The sequence below is a fragment of the Dendrobates tinctorius genome, unplaced genomic scaffold, assembly GCF_039654945.1.
Source record: "Dendrobates tinctorius isolate UK_male_01 unplaced genomic scaffold, ASM3965494v1 ptg000115l, whole genome shotgun sequence".
NCBI classification, from domain to species: Eukaryota; Metazoa; Chordata; class Amphibia; order Anura; family Dendrobatidae; genus Dendrobates; species Dendrobates tinctorius.
The window spans coordinates 4,879,146-4,896,953 of NW_027361783.1; the positions used below are offsets into that span (position 1 = coordinate 4,879,146).

Sequence of the window (17,808 nt, forward strand, 5' to 3'; positions counted from 1 at the left end):
AAAATGAAGAAGCCAGGTAGAGAATTGGTCAATGAAGGCAGTGGTGAGGCCTGGAGGTCAGAGCTTCTTTGCTTAGTGATTGGTTGCAAGGAAAACTGTTGCTCATAGCAACAAAACACAGCTCAGCTTCTTTTTAACAGCTCTGGTGAAAAAAAAGATGCTTCGTGATTGGTTGGTGACACACACACATACACATTATATATATAGATAGATAGATAGATAGATAGATAGATATGGTAATTTTCATGGTAAGGAAGTACTTTGTAACTGATCTGATCACTCTTCAGAACAAGCTAGTTAATGCAAATTGCCGCTAAAGAACCTGTAGTAGCGAAATTTGTGAAAACCAAAATTAGAGTCAAAACTTTTGGCCACAACGGTATATAGAAATAATAATCAGTCTGTATACACAGCAGCCTATAAATCCCTGCCATTAGGGGCAAGCAGAGCTTTCCTTTCAGAAATACACCAGCTAACACTGTGTCCTATGCATTCTTACACTGCTACTAGTAGCCATAACACACGTTTGTGTCGCTTTCGCTACAAGAAGTGCAAACTTTCATCTGTAATTAACTGCAAGTTTAAAAGGCAGCAAATTAAGCTGACAGATCCAGTTTAAAGGGAATCTGTCACCCCTTTTTTCGAATATGAACTGCCAGCACCGCCATCAGGGGCTTATCTACAGCATTTTGTAATGCTGTAGATAAGCCCCCGATGTCACCTGAAAGATAGGTAAAAAAAAAATAAAGAGTTAAATTATACTCACCCCGGCATTCGGTCCGATCCGATGGTGGTCGCGGTCCGGTGCCTCCCATCTTCATACAATGCCGTCCTCTTCTTTCCTTCCTGTCGTGGCTCCTGCGCAGGCGCACTGCTCTGCCCTGTTGAGGGCAGAGCGGATTCCTGCAGTGCGCAGGCGCCGGGAGAGGTCCGGCGCCTGCGCAGTGCAGTATCCTGCTCTGCCCTCAACAGGGCAGAGCAGTGCGCCTGCGCCGGAGCTGCGACGGGCAGGAATGAAGAGAACGTCATCGCTGCAAGATGGGAGGCGCCGGACCGGACCGCGACTCCCTCTGGACCAGAACCGGACCCGGAACGCCCGAGTGAGTATAATCTCTTTTTTCTTATCTTTCAGGTTACATCGGGGGCTTATCTACAGCATTACAGAATGCTGTAGATAAGCCCCAGATGGCGGTGGCCGCATCTCATATTCGAAAAAAGGGGTGACATTCCCTTTAACAGCAGACATGAATTTTGATTTCATGCAGAATTTCACTTAAACCCTTTAAACCCCCAAGCATGTTTTCACCTTCCTGACCTGGCCAAATCTTACAATTCTGATCGCTGTCACTTTATGTGGTAATGACTTTTGGAACACTTCAGCGGATCCCAATGATTCTGAGATTGTTTTTTAGTGACATATTGTACTTCATAATAGTGATAAAATTTGTTCGTTTATCTGTGAAAATAGCGGAAATATGGAGAAAATTTTGCAACCTTTGCATTTTTTCAAGTTTTTCATTCTTATGCCCATAAACCAGAGAGTTATGTCACATAAAATAGTTAAAAAAAAAAAAAAAAAAATACATTTCCCACATGTCTATTTTGCATCTGCATCATCTTTTTTTTTTTTAGGACCACATCATATTTGAAGTAACTTTGGGGGCCTATACAACAGAAAATATTCAAAAGTGACACCATTCTAAAAACTGCACCCCTTAGCCTGATGAAGAGACCTGAGTAGTCTCAAAAGCTTGCAATTTGTTACCATCTTTTCAGTTAGCCATTAAAAGGTATCAACCACTGAGGACTCACAATTCTAAATATTCCCCTTAACCCCTTCACTCCAGGAGCTTTTTTCGATTTTGCTTTTCGCTCCCCTTCTATCCAGAGCCATAACTTTTTTATTTTTCCATTAATATAGCCATGTGAGGGCTTATTTTTTGCGGGACAAGTTGTACTTTTAGGGTACGTGCACACGCTGCGGAATCCGCTGCGGATTAATCCGCACGGATTTTGCAAAAACTGCAGATAAACCGCAGGTCAAAAGACCTGCGGATTATCTGCGGTTCGGTCCTGCGGATTCACCATCTCCACAATGGTGGAGATAGGAACCCGCTGCGGATTCCGCAGAAAGAATTGACATGTCAATTCTTTCTGCGGTTTCAAAACCGCAGCAAATCCGCGCGGATTTTTCCGCTACGTCTACACAGCAGTTTTTTTTGACCATTCATTTGAATGGTACTGTACACCGCAGCTAAAACTGCTGCGGGTCCGCAGCGGCCAAAACCGCTGCGGAAACGCAGCGGAATCCGCAGCGTGTGCACGTACCCTTAGACAACACCATTGGTTTTACCATGTCGTGTACTCGAAAACGGGAAACAAATTCCAAGTGCGGTGAAATTGAAAAAAAGTGCAATCCCACACTTGTTTTTTGCTTGGCTTTTTTGCTAGGTTCACTAGATGCTAAATCTAACCTGCCATTATGATTCTCCAGGTCATTACAAGTTCATAGACACCAAACATGTCTATAGTCTCTTACCTAAGTGGTTAAAAAAAATTCCAAAGTTTGCTAAAAAAATTTTAAAAAAATTGCACAATTTTCTGAGACCCGTAGCGTCTCCATTTTTCGTGATCTGGGGCGGGTGAGGGCTTATTTTTTGCGTGCCGGGCTGACGTTTTCAATGATACCACTTTTGTGCAAATACGTTCTTTGATCGCCCGTTAATGCATTTTAATGAAACGTCGTGGCAACCCAAAAAATGTAATTCTGGCGTTTTGAATTTTTTTTCTCGCTACGTCGTTAAGCAATCGGGTTAATGCTTTTTTTTATTGATAGATCGGGCGATTCTGAACGCGGCGATACCTAATAGGTGTATGTGTAATTTTTTTTTATTGTTTTATTTTGATTGGGGCGAAAGGGGGGTGATCTGAACTTTTAGAATTTTTTTATTTTTAAACATTTTTTTTTTTTTTTTTTTTTTTTTACTTTTGGCATGCTTCAATTGCCTCCATAGGAGGCTAGAAGCATGCACAACCCGATCGGCTCTGCTACATATGGGCGATGAGCAGATCGCCCTTATGTAGCAGATTTACTGCTGTGCTTTGAGCGCCGACCACTGGGTGGCGCTCAAAGCCATCTGCCTGCAACAACCATAGAGGTCTCTATGAGACCTGTGGTTATCTAGGCAACGCATCTGTGACCCCGATCACATGACGAGGTTCGGCTTTGCGCTCATTTCCGGCCCATCGGCCGGAAGTGCAATTTAAATGCCCGCTGTCAACTTGGACAGCGGGATTTAACTAGTTAATAGGCACGGGCGGACGACGATTGCATTCGCACCTATTGCGGGTACATGTCAGCTGTTCATAACAGCTGACATGTTGCAGCTTTGAGGTGGACTCACCACCGGAGCCCACCTCAAAGCAGGGGATCCTTACCGATGACTTACTATTCCGTCATCGGTAATGAAGGGGTTAAAACCAAATTCAAGAAGAACATTTCACTTTTTTTCCACAACAAATTTACTTTAGCCCTACATTTTTTATTTTCACAAGGGTAAAAGGAAAAAAATTGACCCCAAAATTTATTGTGCAATTTCTCCTGAGTACACCGACACCCCATAAGTGGGGGAAAACTACTGTTTAGGCGCAGGGCAGGAGCACAGTTTGACTTTTTGAACGCAAAAATGGCTGGAATTGAAAGCAGTCACCATGTTGTAGTTGGAGAGCCCTTGATGTGCCTAAACCAGGGCTATCGAGTCGGAGGCGGTATAAAATCAGTAGTTCAGTGCAGGATGTGCTGTAAATGTTTTCATAATAATTTGGGAAAGTTCTGAAATGTCCTATAAATGTCTGTCCTGATCTAAGGATCTTGGCTTTTAGTGGAGATGAATCTCTGCCGCACTTTACATACATGCTCAGGAGTGACCAGCGATGTGGAGTCGAGAGTCAGGGAAATTGAAGAGTTAGTCGCAGGTTTGGCTTACAGACTCCACAGCCCTGGCCTAAACAGTGGGAACAAACAATAACTGACCCCATTTTGGAAACCCGACTCAAGAAATTTATCTACACATATGGTGAGCACTTTGAGGCTATGTGCACACGCTGCGGATTCTGCTGCGGATCTGCAGCGTTTCTGGCTCTGCGGGTCCGCAGCAGTTTCTATTGCGTTGTACAGTACGATTGTTTTCAATGGTAAAACCAAAAACGCTGTGCACATGCTGCGGGTTACAATCCACAGCATGTCAATTCTTTGTGCGGATTCCGCTGCGGTTTCACACCTTCTCCATTATGAGGTGTAAAACCGCAGGTCTTTTGACCTGCAGATTTACCTGCAGTTTTTCACAAATCCGCAGCTCTCAAAAGTACGTGTGCACATAGCCTTAACCCACAGATGCGTCACAGAATTTTACAACATTGAAATGTGAAAATGAATGAAAAGCTCAGAAAAGAAGAGGCGCCATATTGGAGGTCAGATTTTGCTGGACTGATTTGAGGGTGCCATGTCACATTGGCAGAGCCCCTGAACTACCTGAGCAGCAGAACCCCCCATAAGAGACCCCCATTTAATAAACTACACTTCTCAGTGAATTCATTTAGGGGTGCAGTGATCAGATTGATAACACATTCACTCACCATTGGGGAGTGAAAAAAAATTATTTACATTTTTACCACTTCAATTTTTTTTTTAGCCACAGATTTTACATTTTCATATGGGAAAATGGGTAAAAAATAGCATCAAAATCTGTGCCCCAATTTTTGCTGAAAGTAGAAATATCCCATAAGTGCCTGTACAGTAGTGTTTAGTCACACAGACATATTAGGGAGAAATGGAGCGCTATTTGCCTACTGGAGCGCAGTTTTTCCTAGAATAGTTTGTATACTCCACTGCTCTTGACAGGGGATTGCTCATGACGTGTATATATACTGCATTGGTCAGAAAGTCCTTCCCAATCACGACGCATCTATAATGCAAAAGTCAGAGGGAATCTGTCACCTGGTTCTTGACATCTAATTTTGGAGCAACAAGACAGAAAGGGACCCAGATTGCATATGTTTGCTGTAGTTTGGATACAATCACTGTTTTATCAGAAGATTATAACTAGCAGAATAGGAAACCATGTAGTCCTCCATATACATGAGCTCTTATATCAAATCTCATCTCTCGAGATCTTGGTCCTGCAATCACCATCTGTGCATGCGCCGCCCCCGGCGGCGGCCATATTCCCGGAGTCCAGTCCACCGCACAGGAAACAGTGGAAGTGCCGGGGCTCTGGCCTGTCGCAAAATGTCGGCAGCACCCCGGGCAAGCGCTGGACACCGAAGACACCCGCAGCACCAGCCAGCAACCGCTGGGCACCCAGAGACACCCGGACACCCCTCATCCCAGCCTGCGGCCTAGACCAACGGTACTGGTAAGTCATGTACGATGCACCCCCATTTTCCCCCCAAACAAAGCGAAAAATACAGTACATTATGAGCACACGTCAGAAGTGAAAGTCCGAATACTACTGTAAATTGCTGTGGATTTGCAGTCCTGAAAAAAATTAGCCCTTTTTCACCAATGTGTATCAGACAATTCTGATCTGATAAGAAATAAAAAGTGCTGTGACAGCCGCGACACATGTAGCTGCAGCGCCAATCAGCCGGCGCGATCCAGGAAGCCGGGTTCCCTCTGCAGCTTATTCGATAAGCGCTATAGCTGGACGAATAAGAGGGAACCCGAACAAATTCACTCATCTCTAGTATTCAGCAGACCAGCATCAGCCACGGTAAATTATCAGCGCCTCGTGATCATTTCACAGGTGCGCCGATGGAATGATGCAATCCCTGCCAGCGCGTGTTAAGTGTCGCTGCCAGAGATGGTCACCGGCATTTAAGAAGTTAACAGCCAGAAGCACATGATGGCTGATTAAGATAGGTCATCATCTTCCGGGAAAGATACGGACTCGGCAAGCTAGCCTGCAAAGGCAAAGACCCAATGTCAAAAATCATGAAGGGGTATTAAAAAAAAAAACAAATAAATCGGAACTCAGCTTTATTCACCCTCTGCCGCTGCTTCTGGTCTCTGCGGATTGACTGCAGCGGTCATTTGTTCTTAAATAGTAAAGTCACTGCTGTATCCAGTCAGACTGGGAGCTGCAGCGGGAACAAGTCACTGGAGCAGTGAAGGGTGATTAAAGCAGATTTTATTATTTTTTATTTAAAGCAGATGGGGATAAAAATCCCTATGTGACCATTTAAGGAAGGTAAGGTATGCGTTATAAGGGTGCAGGAGTCGTATAGAGTGGGCTCCGGAGATTTTCCAGCTCCATATACTTGGGTTGATTACTTAGATACATAGCCAGCACCTACCTCTAACGGCAGTGACCAGAGCTAGTAATTATGCTATACACTGCAACTCTGAAGTGTAGCAGCCGGTAGAACAAGAGACCACACGATCGCAGGTTCAAGGCCCTGAGGGGGACTAAAAAATAAAGTGAAATTTAAAAGGGGTTGTCTAAATAAAATAGCTATTAGTAACAACCCAGACCGGCATCGCATCTGCCAGCCATCACATGCCAATCAGCATCTGCTTATGGTCCGCAGTGCTCAACCCTCTCACGAGCCTCCGAGGAAGGTGTGAGCGAAACAGCCCATTAGTGGACAACTTTTTTTTAATAAGTTTATATTTTTTTTCTTAAAAGAAAAAAAACAAAACAAAACATCCCTATATGGTATCGCTGCAGTTTTTTTTCTTATATATAATTGAGAAAATATACAACTAAATGACATTTTTTGATCACAGCACATGCCCCATAAAATTAAGTAAAAAGCAATCAAAAATGTCAAGTGTGCCAAATTGTTATATAAAAAATAAAAAACAGCTTAGTATCATGCAAAGAAAAAAAACGAACCCTAGAACAGTTCATCAATGGAAAAAGAAGGAATTTGTGGTCTGGGAAAATTACACTGAAGAAAAAAAAAAAAAATATATATATTATATATATATATATATATTAAAAAAATATATAAGCAAAGCAGTGGCGTTAGTATAAAATGGACCAGAAATATGAAAAATTGAGAATGCTTAGCACATAAATTGGCTAATTCATGTGTACCTGGTAGCCACGGTAAGGCGATTCTCGTATACCAGGACTTAACAATACCAAACCTCTCTTAGGTACCAGGTACACATGAATTAGCCAATTTATGCGCTAAGCACTCAATTTTTCATATTTCTAGTGCAGTAATGCAATTCAATTTTCATGTTTGCAAGCTATTCCGCTACAGAGTGCTGCCTCATTTGTTTATGTGCGAGTTGGCGACTCCTAGGTAAGCATCTGTTCACACCTAATTCATAATTGGATATGACGGTCAATTTTTTGATTAGTATAAAATGGACTGACTCCTAAAATATTAATGCACGACACTAAACTAGTATAAATTGCCAATAATTACAAAATTTTATTAAATACAATAGCATGACATAAGAAATTTCACAGATAAAACAGGGATACTGCGATCCTAAAGAGGAGCCATATTGCACATTTGCCCGAAGTTGGCATTAACAAATGCATAATATTGCAAAGGCCTTCATGCCTACAAAAAATACCAAACTTATATGTCCATAGTAACACCCATATGAATTGCTCTCATATCACCTAAGAAAATATGCTAAAACTATTCCTTATGGACAAGGGCATAACCCAATATGTGAAAATACTCTATGAGCAAGCAATACCATCTAGCTCTAAATGAGCGTCTCAAAAAGGTGAACTAAGAAATTTAATTAATGGAAAATTTCCCAAACGGACACTTACATGGAGGGAGTGTATAGCACTTGAGTCCCCGTCGCCCCAACGCGCGTTTCGCTTCTTCGTCAGGTGAATTAAATTTCTTAGTTCACCTTTTTGAGACGCTCATTTAGAGCTAGATGGTATTGCTTGCTCATAGAGTATTTTCACATATTGGGTTATGCCCTTGTCCATAAGGAATAGTTTTAGCATATTTTCTCAGGTGATATGAGAGCAATTCATATGGGTGTTACTATGGACATATAAGTTTGGTATTTTTTGTAGGCATGAAGGCCTTTGCAATATTATGCATTTGTTAATGACAACTTCGGGCAAATGTGCAATATGGCTCCTCTTTAGGATCGCAGTATCCCTGTTTTATCTGTGAAATTTCTTGTTATGTCATGCTATTGTATTTAATAAAATTTTGTAATTATTGGCAATTTATACTAGTTTGGTGTCGTGCATTAATTGAGACTTTTGAGTTTTTGCCTACAGTACTATTTATTTGGGTTTGTGTTGATGACTCCTAAAATATGTAATAAATTGGGTACAGTAGTACAATGCAGGATGTGCTGTAAATGTTTCCATAAGAATTTGGGAAAGTTATGAAATGTCTGTTCTGATCCAAGGATCTGGGCTTTTAGCGGAGATGAATCTGTGCTGCACTTTATGCACATGCTCAGTGGTGACCAGTGCTGTGGGGTCGTTGGTTTGGCCTAGCCGGAAAAATCCAATGACGAATCTGCAACGTGTGCACATACCCTAATAGAGACACGTCACCACTTCTGTATTTATCACCAACTCCTGGTATTGGATTACAGATACTGAGGTAAAATACTGACCGTGTGAGCGAGGCCTTAGGGTTAGATATTGTGGTAATCGTATGAATCATATTCACAGCACAATGAGCGCCATAACGACACTCAGAAAACAATAACAAAACTCCGGCTCTTTTCACCATTTCATTCAACTTGGAATGTTAAATCCATTTTTCAGTACAGCATCATAACATGAAAGGTGTCACTCACTACATCTCACCCCACAACAAACCCAAGACCTCATATGACTACATAAAGTTATAGCTCTTAGGGTGTGTGCACACGCTGCGGATTGTCCTGCGGATTTTTCCACACGGATTTGTAAAAAACCTCAGGCAAATCCACAGGTCAAAAGATCTGCGGTTTATCTGCAGATTTAGTGTGGTTTATTTAGCCTGCGGTTTTCCCCTGCAGTTTGACACCTGTCATGGAGCAGGTGCCAAACCGCAGCAGAATCCGCACAAAGAATTGAAAAGCTGTGGTTTTGAAACTGCAGCAAATCCATGTGGAAAAATCTGCACTGTGGTTTTCATTGATTTTAATGGTACTGTACAGCAGAATCCGCAGCGTGTGCACACACCCTTAGAAAAGGAGCACAAGAGGGCAAACATGAGAAAAGGCCCAGTTATGAAAGAGCCAGTCTGTAAAACAGTTAATTGCAGACAGGTAAATTCTTACTACAGTCTTGTTTCCTAGAGGTTTTGGTTGTAAACCAGCCTGATGAATGAGCCTCTGTGCTTGAAAGCTGCAAATATTTTTCTGGTTATTTACCGTAATAAAGGTGTCACGCCGAGAATAATTGTCCTTGGGCATAAACGTGGTCACTGAAGAAGCTGAAAACGTAAATGCTGTATCGTAAGCTGCCCCCTGCTGGTCACTCTCAGGAGGTGATGCATTACGCACGTGCAGCTCCCCCCCCCTGCTGGTCACTCTCAGGAGATGATGCATTACGCACGCACAGCGCCCCCCCCCCCCCCCCCCCCGCCGGTCACTATCAGGAGGTGATGCATTACGCACAGCGCCCCCCCGCTGGTCACTCTCAGGAGGAGATGCATTACGCACAGCGCCCCCCCCCGCCGGTCACTCTCAGGAGGAGATGCATTACGCACAGCGCCCCCCCCCGCCGGTCACTCTCAGGAGGTGATGCATTACGCACAGCGCCCCCCCCCCGCCGGTCACTCTCAGGAGGTGATGCATTACGCACGTGCAGCGCCCCCCCGCCGCTTGTCACTATCAGGAGGTGATGCATTACGCACAGCGCCCCCCCCCCCCCCCCGCCGGTCACTCTCAGGAGGTGATGCATTACGCACGTGCAGCGCCCCCCCGCCGCTTGTCACTATCAGGAGGTGATGCATTACGCACGTGCAGCGCCCCCCCGCCGCTTGTCACTATCAGGAGGTGATGCATTACGCACAGCGCCCCCCCGCTGGTCACTCTCAGGAGGTGATGCATTACGCACAGCGCCCCCCCGCTGGTCACTCTCAGGAGGTGATGCATTACGCACGTGCAGCGCCCCCCCCGCCGGTCACTATCAGGAGGTGATGCATTACGCACACGCAGCGCCCCCCGCCGGTCACTATCAGGAGGTGATGCATTACGCACACGCAGCGCCCCCCGCCGGTCACTATCAGGAGGTGATGCATTACGCACACGCAGCGCCCCCCGCCGGTCACTATCAGGAGGTGATGCATTACGCACACGCAGCGCCCCCCCGCCGGTCACTCTCAGGAGGTGATGCATTACGCACACGCAGCTCCCCCTGCTGGTCACTCTCAGGAGGTGATGCATTACGCACACGCAGCGCCCCCCCGCTGGTCACTCTCAGGAGGTGATGCATTACGCACGTGCAGCGCCCCCCCGCTGGTCACTATCAGGAGGTGATGCATTACGCACACGCAGCGCCCCCCCCGCCGGTCACTCTCAGGAGGTGATGCATTACGCACACGCAGCTCCCCCTGCTGGTCACTCTCAGGAGGTGATGCATTACGCACACGCAGCGCCCCCCCCGCTGGTCACTCTCAGGAGGTGATGCATTACGCACGTGCAGCGCCCCCCCGCTGGTCACTATCAGGAGGTGATGCATTACGCACACGCAGCGCCCCCCCCGCTGGTCACTATCAGGAGGTGATGCATTGTGCACGCGCAGCGCCCCCCGCCGGTCACTATCAAGAGGTGATGCATTACGCACGTGCAGCGCCCCCCCCGCCGCTTGTCACTATCAGGAGGTGATGCATTACGCACAGCGCCCCCCCGCTGGTCACTCTCAGGAGGTGATGCATTACGCACGTGCAGCGCCCCCCCCGCCGGTCACTATCAGGAGGTGATGCATTACGCACGTGCAGCGCCCCCCCGCCGGTCACTATCAGGAGTTGATGCATTACGCACACGCAGCGCCCCCCGCCGGTCACTATCAGGAGGTGATGCATTACGCACACGCAGCGCCCCCCGCCGGTCACTATCAGGAGGTGATGCATTACGCACACGCAGCGCCCCCCGCCGGTCACTATCAGGAGGTGATGCATTACGCACACGCAGCGCCCCCCGCCGGTCACTATCAGGAGGTGATGCATTACGCACACGCAGCGCCCCCCCGCCGGTCACTCTCAGGAGGTGATGCATTACGCACACGCAGCTCCCCCTGCTGGTCACTCTCAGGAGGTGATGCATTACGCACACGCAGCGCCCCCCCGCTGGTCACTCTCAGGAGGTGATGCATTACGCACGTGCAGCGCCCCCCCGCTGGTCACTATCAGGAGGTGATGCATTACGCACACGCAGCGCCCCCCCGCCGGTCACTCTCAGGAGGTGATGCATTACGCACACGCAGCTCCCCCTGCTGGTCACTCTCAGGAGGTGATGCATTACGCACACGCAGCGCCCCCCCGCTGGTCACTCTCAGGAGGTGATGCATTACGCACGTGCAGCGCCCCCCCGCTGGTCACTATCAGGAGGTGATGCATTACGCACACGCAGCGCCCCCCCGCTGGTCACTCTCAGGAGGTGATGCATTACGCACAGCGCCCCCCCGCTGGTCACTCTCAGGAGGTGATGCATTACGCACGTGCAGCGCCCCCCCGCCGGTCACTATCAGGAGGTGATGCATTACGCACACGCAGCGCCCCCCGCCGGTCACTATCAGGAGGTGATGCATTACGCACACGCAGCGCCCCCCGCCGGTCACTATCAGGAGGTGATGCATTACGCACACGCAGCGCCCCCCGCCGGTCACTATCAGGAGGTGATGCATTACGCACACGCAGCGCCCCCCCGCCGGTCACTCTCAGGAGGTGATGCATTACGCACACGCAGCTCCCCCTGCTGGTCACTCTCAGGAGGTGATGCATTACGCACACGCAGCGCCCCCCCGCTGGTCACTCTCAGGAGGTGATGCATTACGCACGTGCAGCGCCCCCCCGCTGGTCACTATCAGGAGGTGATGCATTACGCACACGCAGCGCCCCCCCGCCGGTCACTCTCAGGAGGTGATGCATTACGCACACGCAGCTCCCCCTGCTGGTCACTCTCAGGAGGTGATGCATTACGCACACGCAGCGCCCCCCCCGCTGGTCACTCTCAGGAGGTGATGCATTACGCACGTGCAGCGCCCCCCCGCTGGTCACTATCAGGAGGTGATGCATTACGCACACGCAGCGCCCCCCCGCTGGTCACTATCAGGAGGTGATGCATTGTGCACACGCAGCGCCCCCCGCCGGTCACTATCAAGAGGTGATGCATTACGCACGTGCAGCGCCCCCCCCGCCGCTTGTCACTATCAGGAGGTGATGCATTACGCACAGCGCCCCCCCGCTGGTCACTCTCAGGAGGTGATGCATTACGCACGTGCAGCGCCCCCCCGCCGGTCACTATCAGGAGGTGATGCATTACGCACGTGCAGCGCCCCCCCGCCGGTCACTATCAGGAGTTGATGCATTACGCACACGCAGCGCCCCCCGCCGGTCACTATCAGGAGGTGATGCATTACGCACACGCAGCGCCCCCCGCCGGTCACTATCAGGAGGTGATGCATTACGCACACGCAGCGCCCCCCGCCGGTCACTATCAGGAGGTGATGCATTACGCACACGCAGCGCCCCCCGCCGGTCACTATCAGGAGGTGATGCATTACGCACACGCAGCGCCCCCCCGCCGGTCACTCTCAGGAGGTGATGCATTACGCACACGCAGCTCCCCCTGCTGGTCACTCTCAGGAGGTGATGCATTACGCACACGCAGCGCCCCCCCGCTGGTCACTCTCAGGAGGTGATGCATTACGCACGTGCAGCGCCCCCCCGCTGGTCACTATCAGGAGGTGATGCATTACGCACACGCAGCGCCCCCCCGCTGGTCACTATCAGGAGGTGATGCATTGTGCACACGCAGCGCCCCCCGCCGGTCACTATCAAGAGGTGATGCATTACGCACACGCAGCGCCCCCCCGCCGGTCACTCTCAGGAGGTGATGCATTACGCACACGCAGCTCCCCCTGCTGGTCACTCTCAGGAGGTGATGCATTACGCACACGCAGCGCCCCCTGCTGGTCACTCTCAGGAGGTGATGCATTACACACACGCAGCGCCCCCTGCCGGTGACTCCGCTACATAGAGGAATGTTGTTGAGAGCCCACACATCACAATAGCTGTACCAGGCAGCTATGCGACCTGTTAGTCAGCTGGTCACTAGGAAATATACCGTCTGCAGCCACAAGAAAGCTCGGTGATAAGTGACCTCTTACCTGCTGGCCGCATGCCGCCTGACCCGCGCACTCTCCTCCGCCCGGCTCTTAGCGCTCTGAAAGGTCACCTCTTCGGGCGCTTCATCCTCCTCACTCTCCACTTCGTGCTCAGGAGTCATGCTTCTCCACTAACATCAGCTGACCACCGGAAGAGGAAGACCATAAACCAACGCTCTACACCAGTGTGATCGACGTGATAGTGAGTGCACAGCGTCCTCTACTGCACGGGAGGAACGCTGCAGTGTACTGACTGAAATCAACACTGCAAGAGCGCTGCAGTGTAGAGAAAGCTATAATGCAGGCGCGCCCTCTGCCGCACGGGAGAAATGCCTGCAGTGTACGGAAAACTATGCGGGAGCGCCCTCTGCCGCACGGGAGAAATGCCTGCAGTGTACGGAAAACTATGCGGGAGCGCCCTCTGCCGCACGGGAGGAATGCCTGCAGTGTACGGAAAACTACTGTGCGGGAGCGCCCTCTGCCGCACGGGAGAAATGCCTGCAGTGTACGGAAAACTATGCGGGAGCGCCCTCTGCCGCACGGGAGGAATGCCTGCAGTGTACGGAAAACTATGCGGGAGCGCCCTCTGCCGCACGGGAGGAATGCCTGCAGTGTACGGAAAACTATGCGGGAGCGCCCTCTGCCGCACGGGAGGAATGCCTGCAGTGTACGGAAAACTATGCGGGAGCGCCCTCTGCCGCACGAGAGGAATGCCTGCAGTGTACGGAAAACTACTGTGCGGGAGCGCCCTCTGCCGCACGGGAGGAATGCCTGCAGTGTACGGAAAACTACTGTGCGGGAGCGCCCTCTGCCGCACGGGAGGAATGCCTGCAGTGTACGGAAAACTACTGTGCGGGAGCGCCCTCTGCCGCACGGGAGGAATGCCTGCAGTGTACGGAAAACTACTGTGCGGGAGCGCCCTCTGCAGCACGGGAGGAATGCCTGCAGTGTACGGAAAACTACTGTGCGGGAGCGCCCTCTGCCGCACGGGAGGAATGCCTGCCGTGTACGGAAAACTACTGTGCGGGAGCGCCCTCTGCCGCACGGGAGGAATGCCTGCAATGTACGGAAAACTACTGTGCGGGAGCGCCCTCTGCCGCACGGGAGGAATGCTGCAGTGTAAAATGCAAGAGCCCCACCCTCATTGCAGGGTTATCTTCCCTGTGCAGTTACAGTAAATCATACATATTTAGTGATTTAGGCTGTGTGCACACGATGCAGATATGCAGCGTTTCCGCAGCGGATTTTACCGCGCAGAAACGTTGCATATCCGCATTGTGATGTACAGTACCTTTAAAATGAATGGAAAAAAAAAACGCTGTGCAGACGCTGCGGATTTTTCCGCGCGGTTTTCCTGCGGTACAAAATCCGCAGCATGTTACTTCTTTTGTGCGGTTTTCTATCTCCCCTGTCTCCAAATCCGCAGGGGGAAAACCGCGATGGAAAACCGCACAAAAACCACGTGAAAAATGGAAGAAATCCGCAGGAAAAATGCAGGTCATTTGACCTGCGGTTTTCTTCCATTCTGCACGGAAAAATCCGCAGGGCTTAAAACTCCGTCTGCACTCAGCCTGAATTCTTGACTGAATGAAAATTCAATCTGCAAACTATTGAAATAGTTTGATATAATGTGCACTGACAAATCCTGAAAGCTTGCTAATAAATGTTTATTAATTCCTTACTATTCCCCAATCAGAATTATTGATGTCAAGAGGTAGTCATTTTCTGCCTAGTCCATAAAGCCCTGACCAACTGCAAGGACTAAGTTCATACATATGTGTACACCCTCTCTGGAGGCAACTGTGTGGACCCCGCACATGGCACAGCCAGGGGCTTTTCGGACACCGTATAGCGCTCACTATGGAGCTGGTCCCATGTTACAGATCTAACAGGTTATCTCACTTGTGCAATACTAACGAAATCCTGAAAACATGAAGTTTTGGGGGGTAAGGAGGACTGGTGCTGGGGAAACTGGTTTCTGGCATCACACTGCCGCCATCAGAACAATAATGCATTCTAAGTGACACACACCCCAGCCTTCCACATGATTTGAAAGATTATGTGACTCATTAGACCAAGCCGCCTTCTCGCACTGCTCTGTCTAGTTACGGTCACATGCGGCCCCCCATAGATGCTTCGTGGGATCCAAAAAGCCAAAATTGGCACTCTGGTCACTAAAGTGCCTTCATTTTGAAGCCAGCACCACTATGCTCATTATTTCTTTTCCTCAGTGCTTGGTTGCTTTTTAGTTTTGCCATATTAAAAAGGAAGAGCTATGCTCTATGTCTCCAGCTATAGTGTCTACAGGACACCTAAGTCCGAGAGCCCTCCTGCCCGATCATCGGTGCTATCTGCTGCTCGGAACTGCTGAGCTGTAAAAGCCTCAGGTATGGGAAGCAGATTTCTCTTATGAGAGGGGCACAGACCAATACAGTACTAATAAGGAAATTATAAAATGACAAAACTACTGAGTTATTTGTGCAAGTTATTCTAAATTAAGATTTGTAGCTAAAATCAGTTTAATTTTAGAGTTGAACAAAAAGATTAAATAAGGATAGTGGGCCTGTAATCTGTGGCTTCTTGACCACTGTGAATGTCATCCCACCTGCTAGCATTACGAGCATCCCTTTCAATCAGTAGGCACTTTGCATCATCATTGCGGGAAGACACATGCATGACGTCACATCAAAACTAAGACTGCTAATCAGAAGAGAAGGAAAATAATGCTAATAATGTATACATTTTCCAATAGGATAGACATAGTCTGTAATTTTGATATATACCTTCTTCAAGGATATCTGTATTCGATTGGTTTACATACAAAAGGTCTTTGAAGAAAATCTGCATTGGTCTAAATGTCGGACAAGATCTGATTGTGACTCAATTTCTCCTACTGTTGTGCAAAATGAACAGATAACAGGTAGAAATTATAGGCAATTAGCAGGACAACCCATATAAAAGGAGTGGTTGTGCAGGGGGTGACCACAGACCATTTCTCTGTTCTTATTCGTTTTTGTCACTTTTGCATTTTGCCATTGCTCTCGACTCTAGAGGTACTGTACAGTAGCATGAGGTAGTGTCTACAACCCACAGAAGTTATGCACGTAGTGCAACTCATCCAGGATGGCACATCAATGTGATCTGTGGCAAGAAGGGTGGCTGTGTCTGTCAGCACAGTGTCCAGAGCATAGGGCAGACCCTAGGTGATGTGGAGGGGGCCGTAGGAGGGCAACAACTCAGCATGCTGGACAGCTACCTCCTACTTTGTGCAAGGAAGAACAGGAGGAGCAGTGCAAGATCCCTGAAAAATGACCTCCATCAGGCCACTAACATCCATGTGTATGAGTGCCCGAGGTCCACATGTAGGTGTTGAGCTTACAGCCCAACGCGGTGCAGGGTGATTGGCAGATTTCACATTGGTGCCCTGTGATCTTCATGGAAGAGAGTAGGTTCACACTGAGTCTGGAGACGCTATGGAGAACATCCTGCCCCATGCAGCATGCCTTGTTTGGTAATGAGTCAGTAATTGTGTGGGGAGGCATTTCTTTGGAGGGTCCTTCTTGTGCTAGGCAGAGGTACCTGGACTGCCATAAGGTTCCTGGGATGAGATCTTTAGACCCCATTGTGAGACCATATGCAGGTAGACTAGGCCCTTGATCCATGACAATGCTAGGCCTCCTTTGGTTGAAGTGTGTCAGCAGTCCCTGCATGATGAAGGCTATGATGCTATGGACTGATCTGACCGTTCACCAGACCTGAATCCAATCAAGCACATCTGGGACATCATGTCATGTTCCATCCACCATTGCCACGCTGCAAAGACTGTCCAGGAGTTGACTGATGCTTTAATCGAGGTCTGGGAGGATATCACTCAGAAAAATATCCCCTGCCTCATCAGGCTGCCTGTCCAGGCGTTGTAGGGAGGTCATACAGGCACGAGGAGGCCATACACACTACTGAGCATAATTTCCTAGTCTTGAGACACTGCCAATGAAGTTGGATCAGCCTGTAATTTGATTTTCCTCTTTGATTTTGAGTATCATTCCAAATTCAGAGCTCTATGGGATATTAATTTTAATTCACATGGATTATTCATTACATAGCGGAATGCGTTAATAAAAAAAAATAAAAAGATTTGCAACTGGAATATTTCATTCAGTGATATCTACAATATGGTAGCAAGTGGGAGGAAGTTCGCAGAGCACTGGCTCAGTAACCACAGACTACGGCCATAGACACTTTACCAAATAAATAAGTGTACTTAAACACACACACCCACCCCTCCCTCACCTTTCATACCTTTCCCACCACCAATCCTTTCACTCCTTTTCAGCCTTCTATTCCTTCCAGGTCGTTGTACGGGCAGCGCAGCTAACAAGACCACCGCACTTTAACAATGGCACATCATTCCCTCATTTCAAGAAAAAAATACTAGGATGCAGCCAAAAAGGAGAGAGATCAAGAGAGGCAGATCGGAGAAATG

At 48.5% G+C, this 17,808-nt stretch overlaps 1 protein-coding gene across 1 annotated transcript in view; it reads right to left on the reverse strand.

Moving 5' to 3' along the window:
- Nucleotides 1–13,722, reverse strand: part of NOL7 (nucleolar protein 7) — a 30,226-nt gene extending 16,504 nt beyond the window's left edge. The window contains exon 1 of the mRNA XM_073589956.1: nt 13,329–13,722. Coding sequence (XP_073446057.1) covers nt 13,329–13,447 — 119 coding nt within the window. The 5' untranslated portion in view covers nt 13,448–13,722. The remainder of the gene's footprint in view (nt 1–13,328) is intronic.
- Between the last annotated feature and the right edge of the window lie 4,086 nt (nt 13,723–17,808).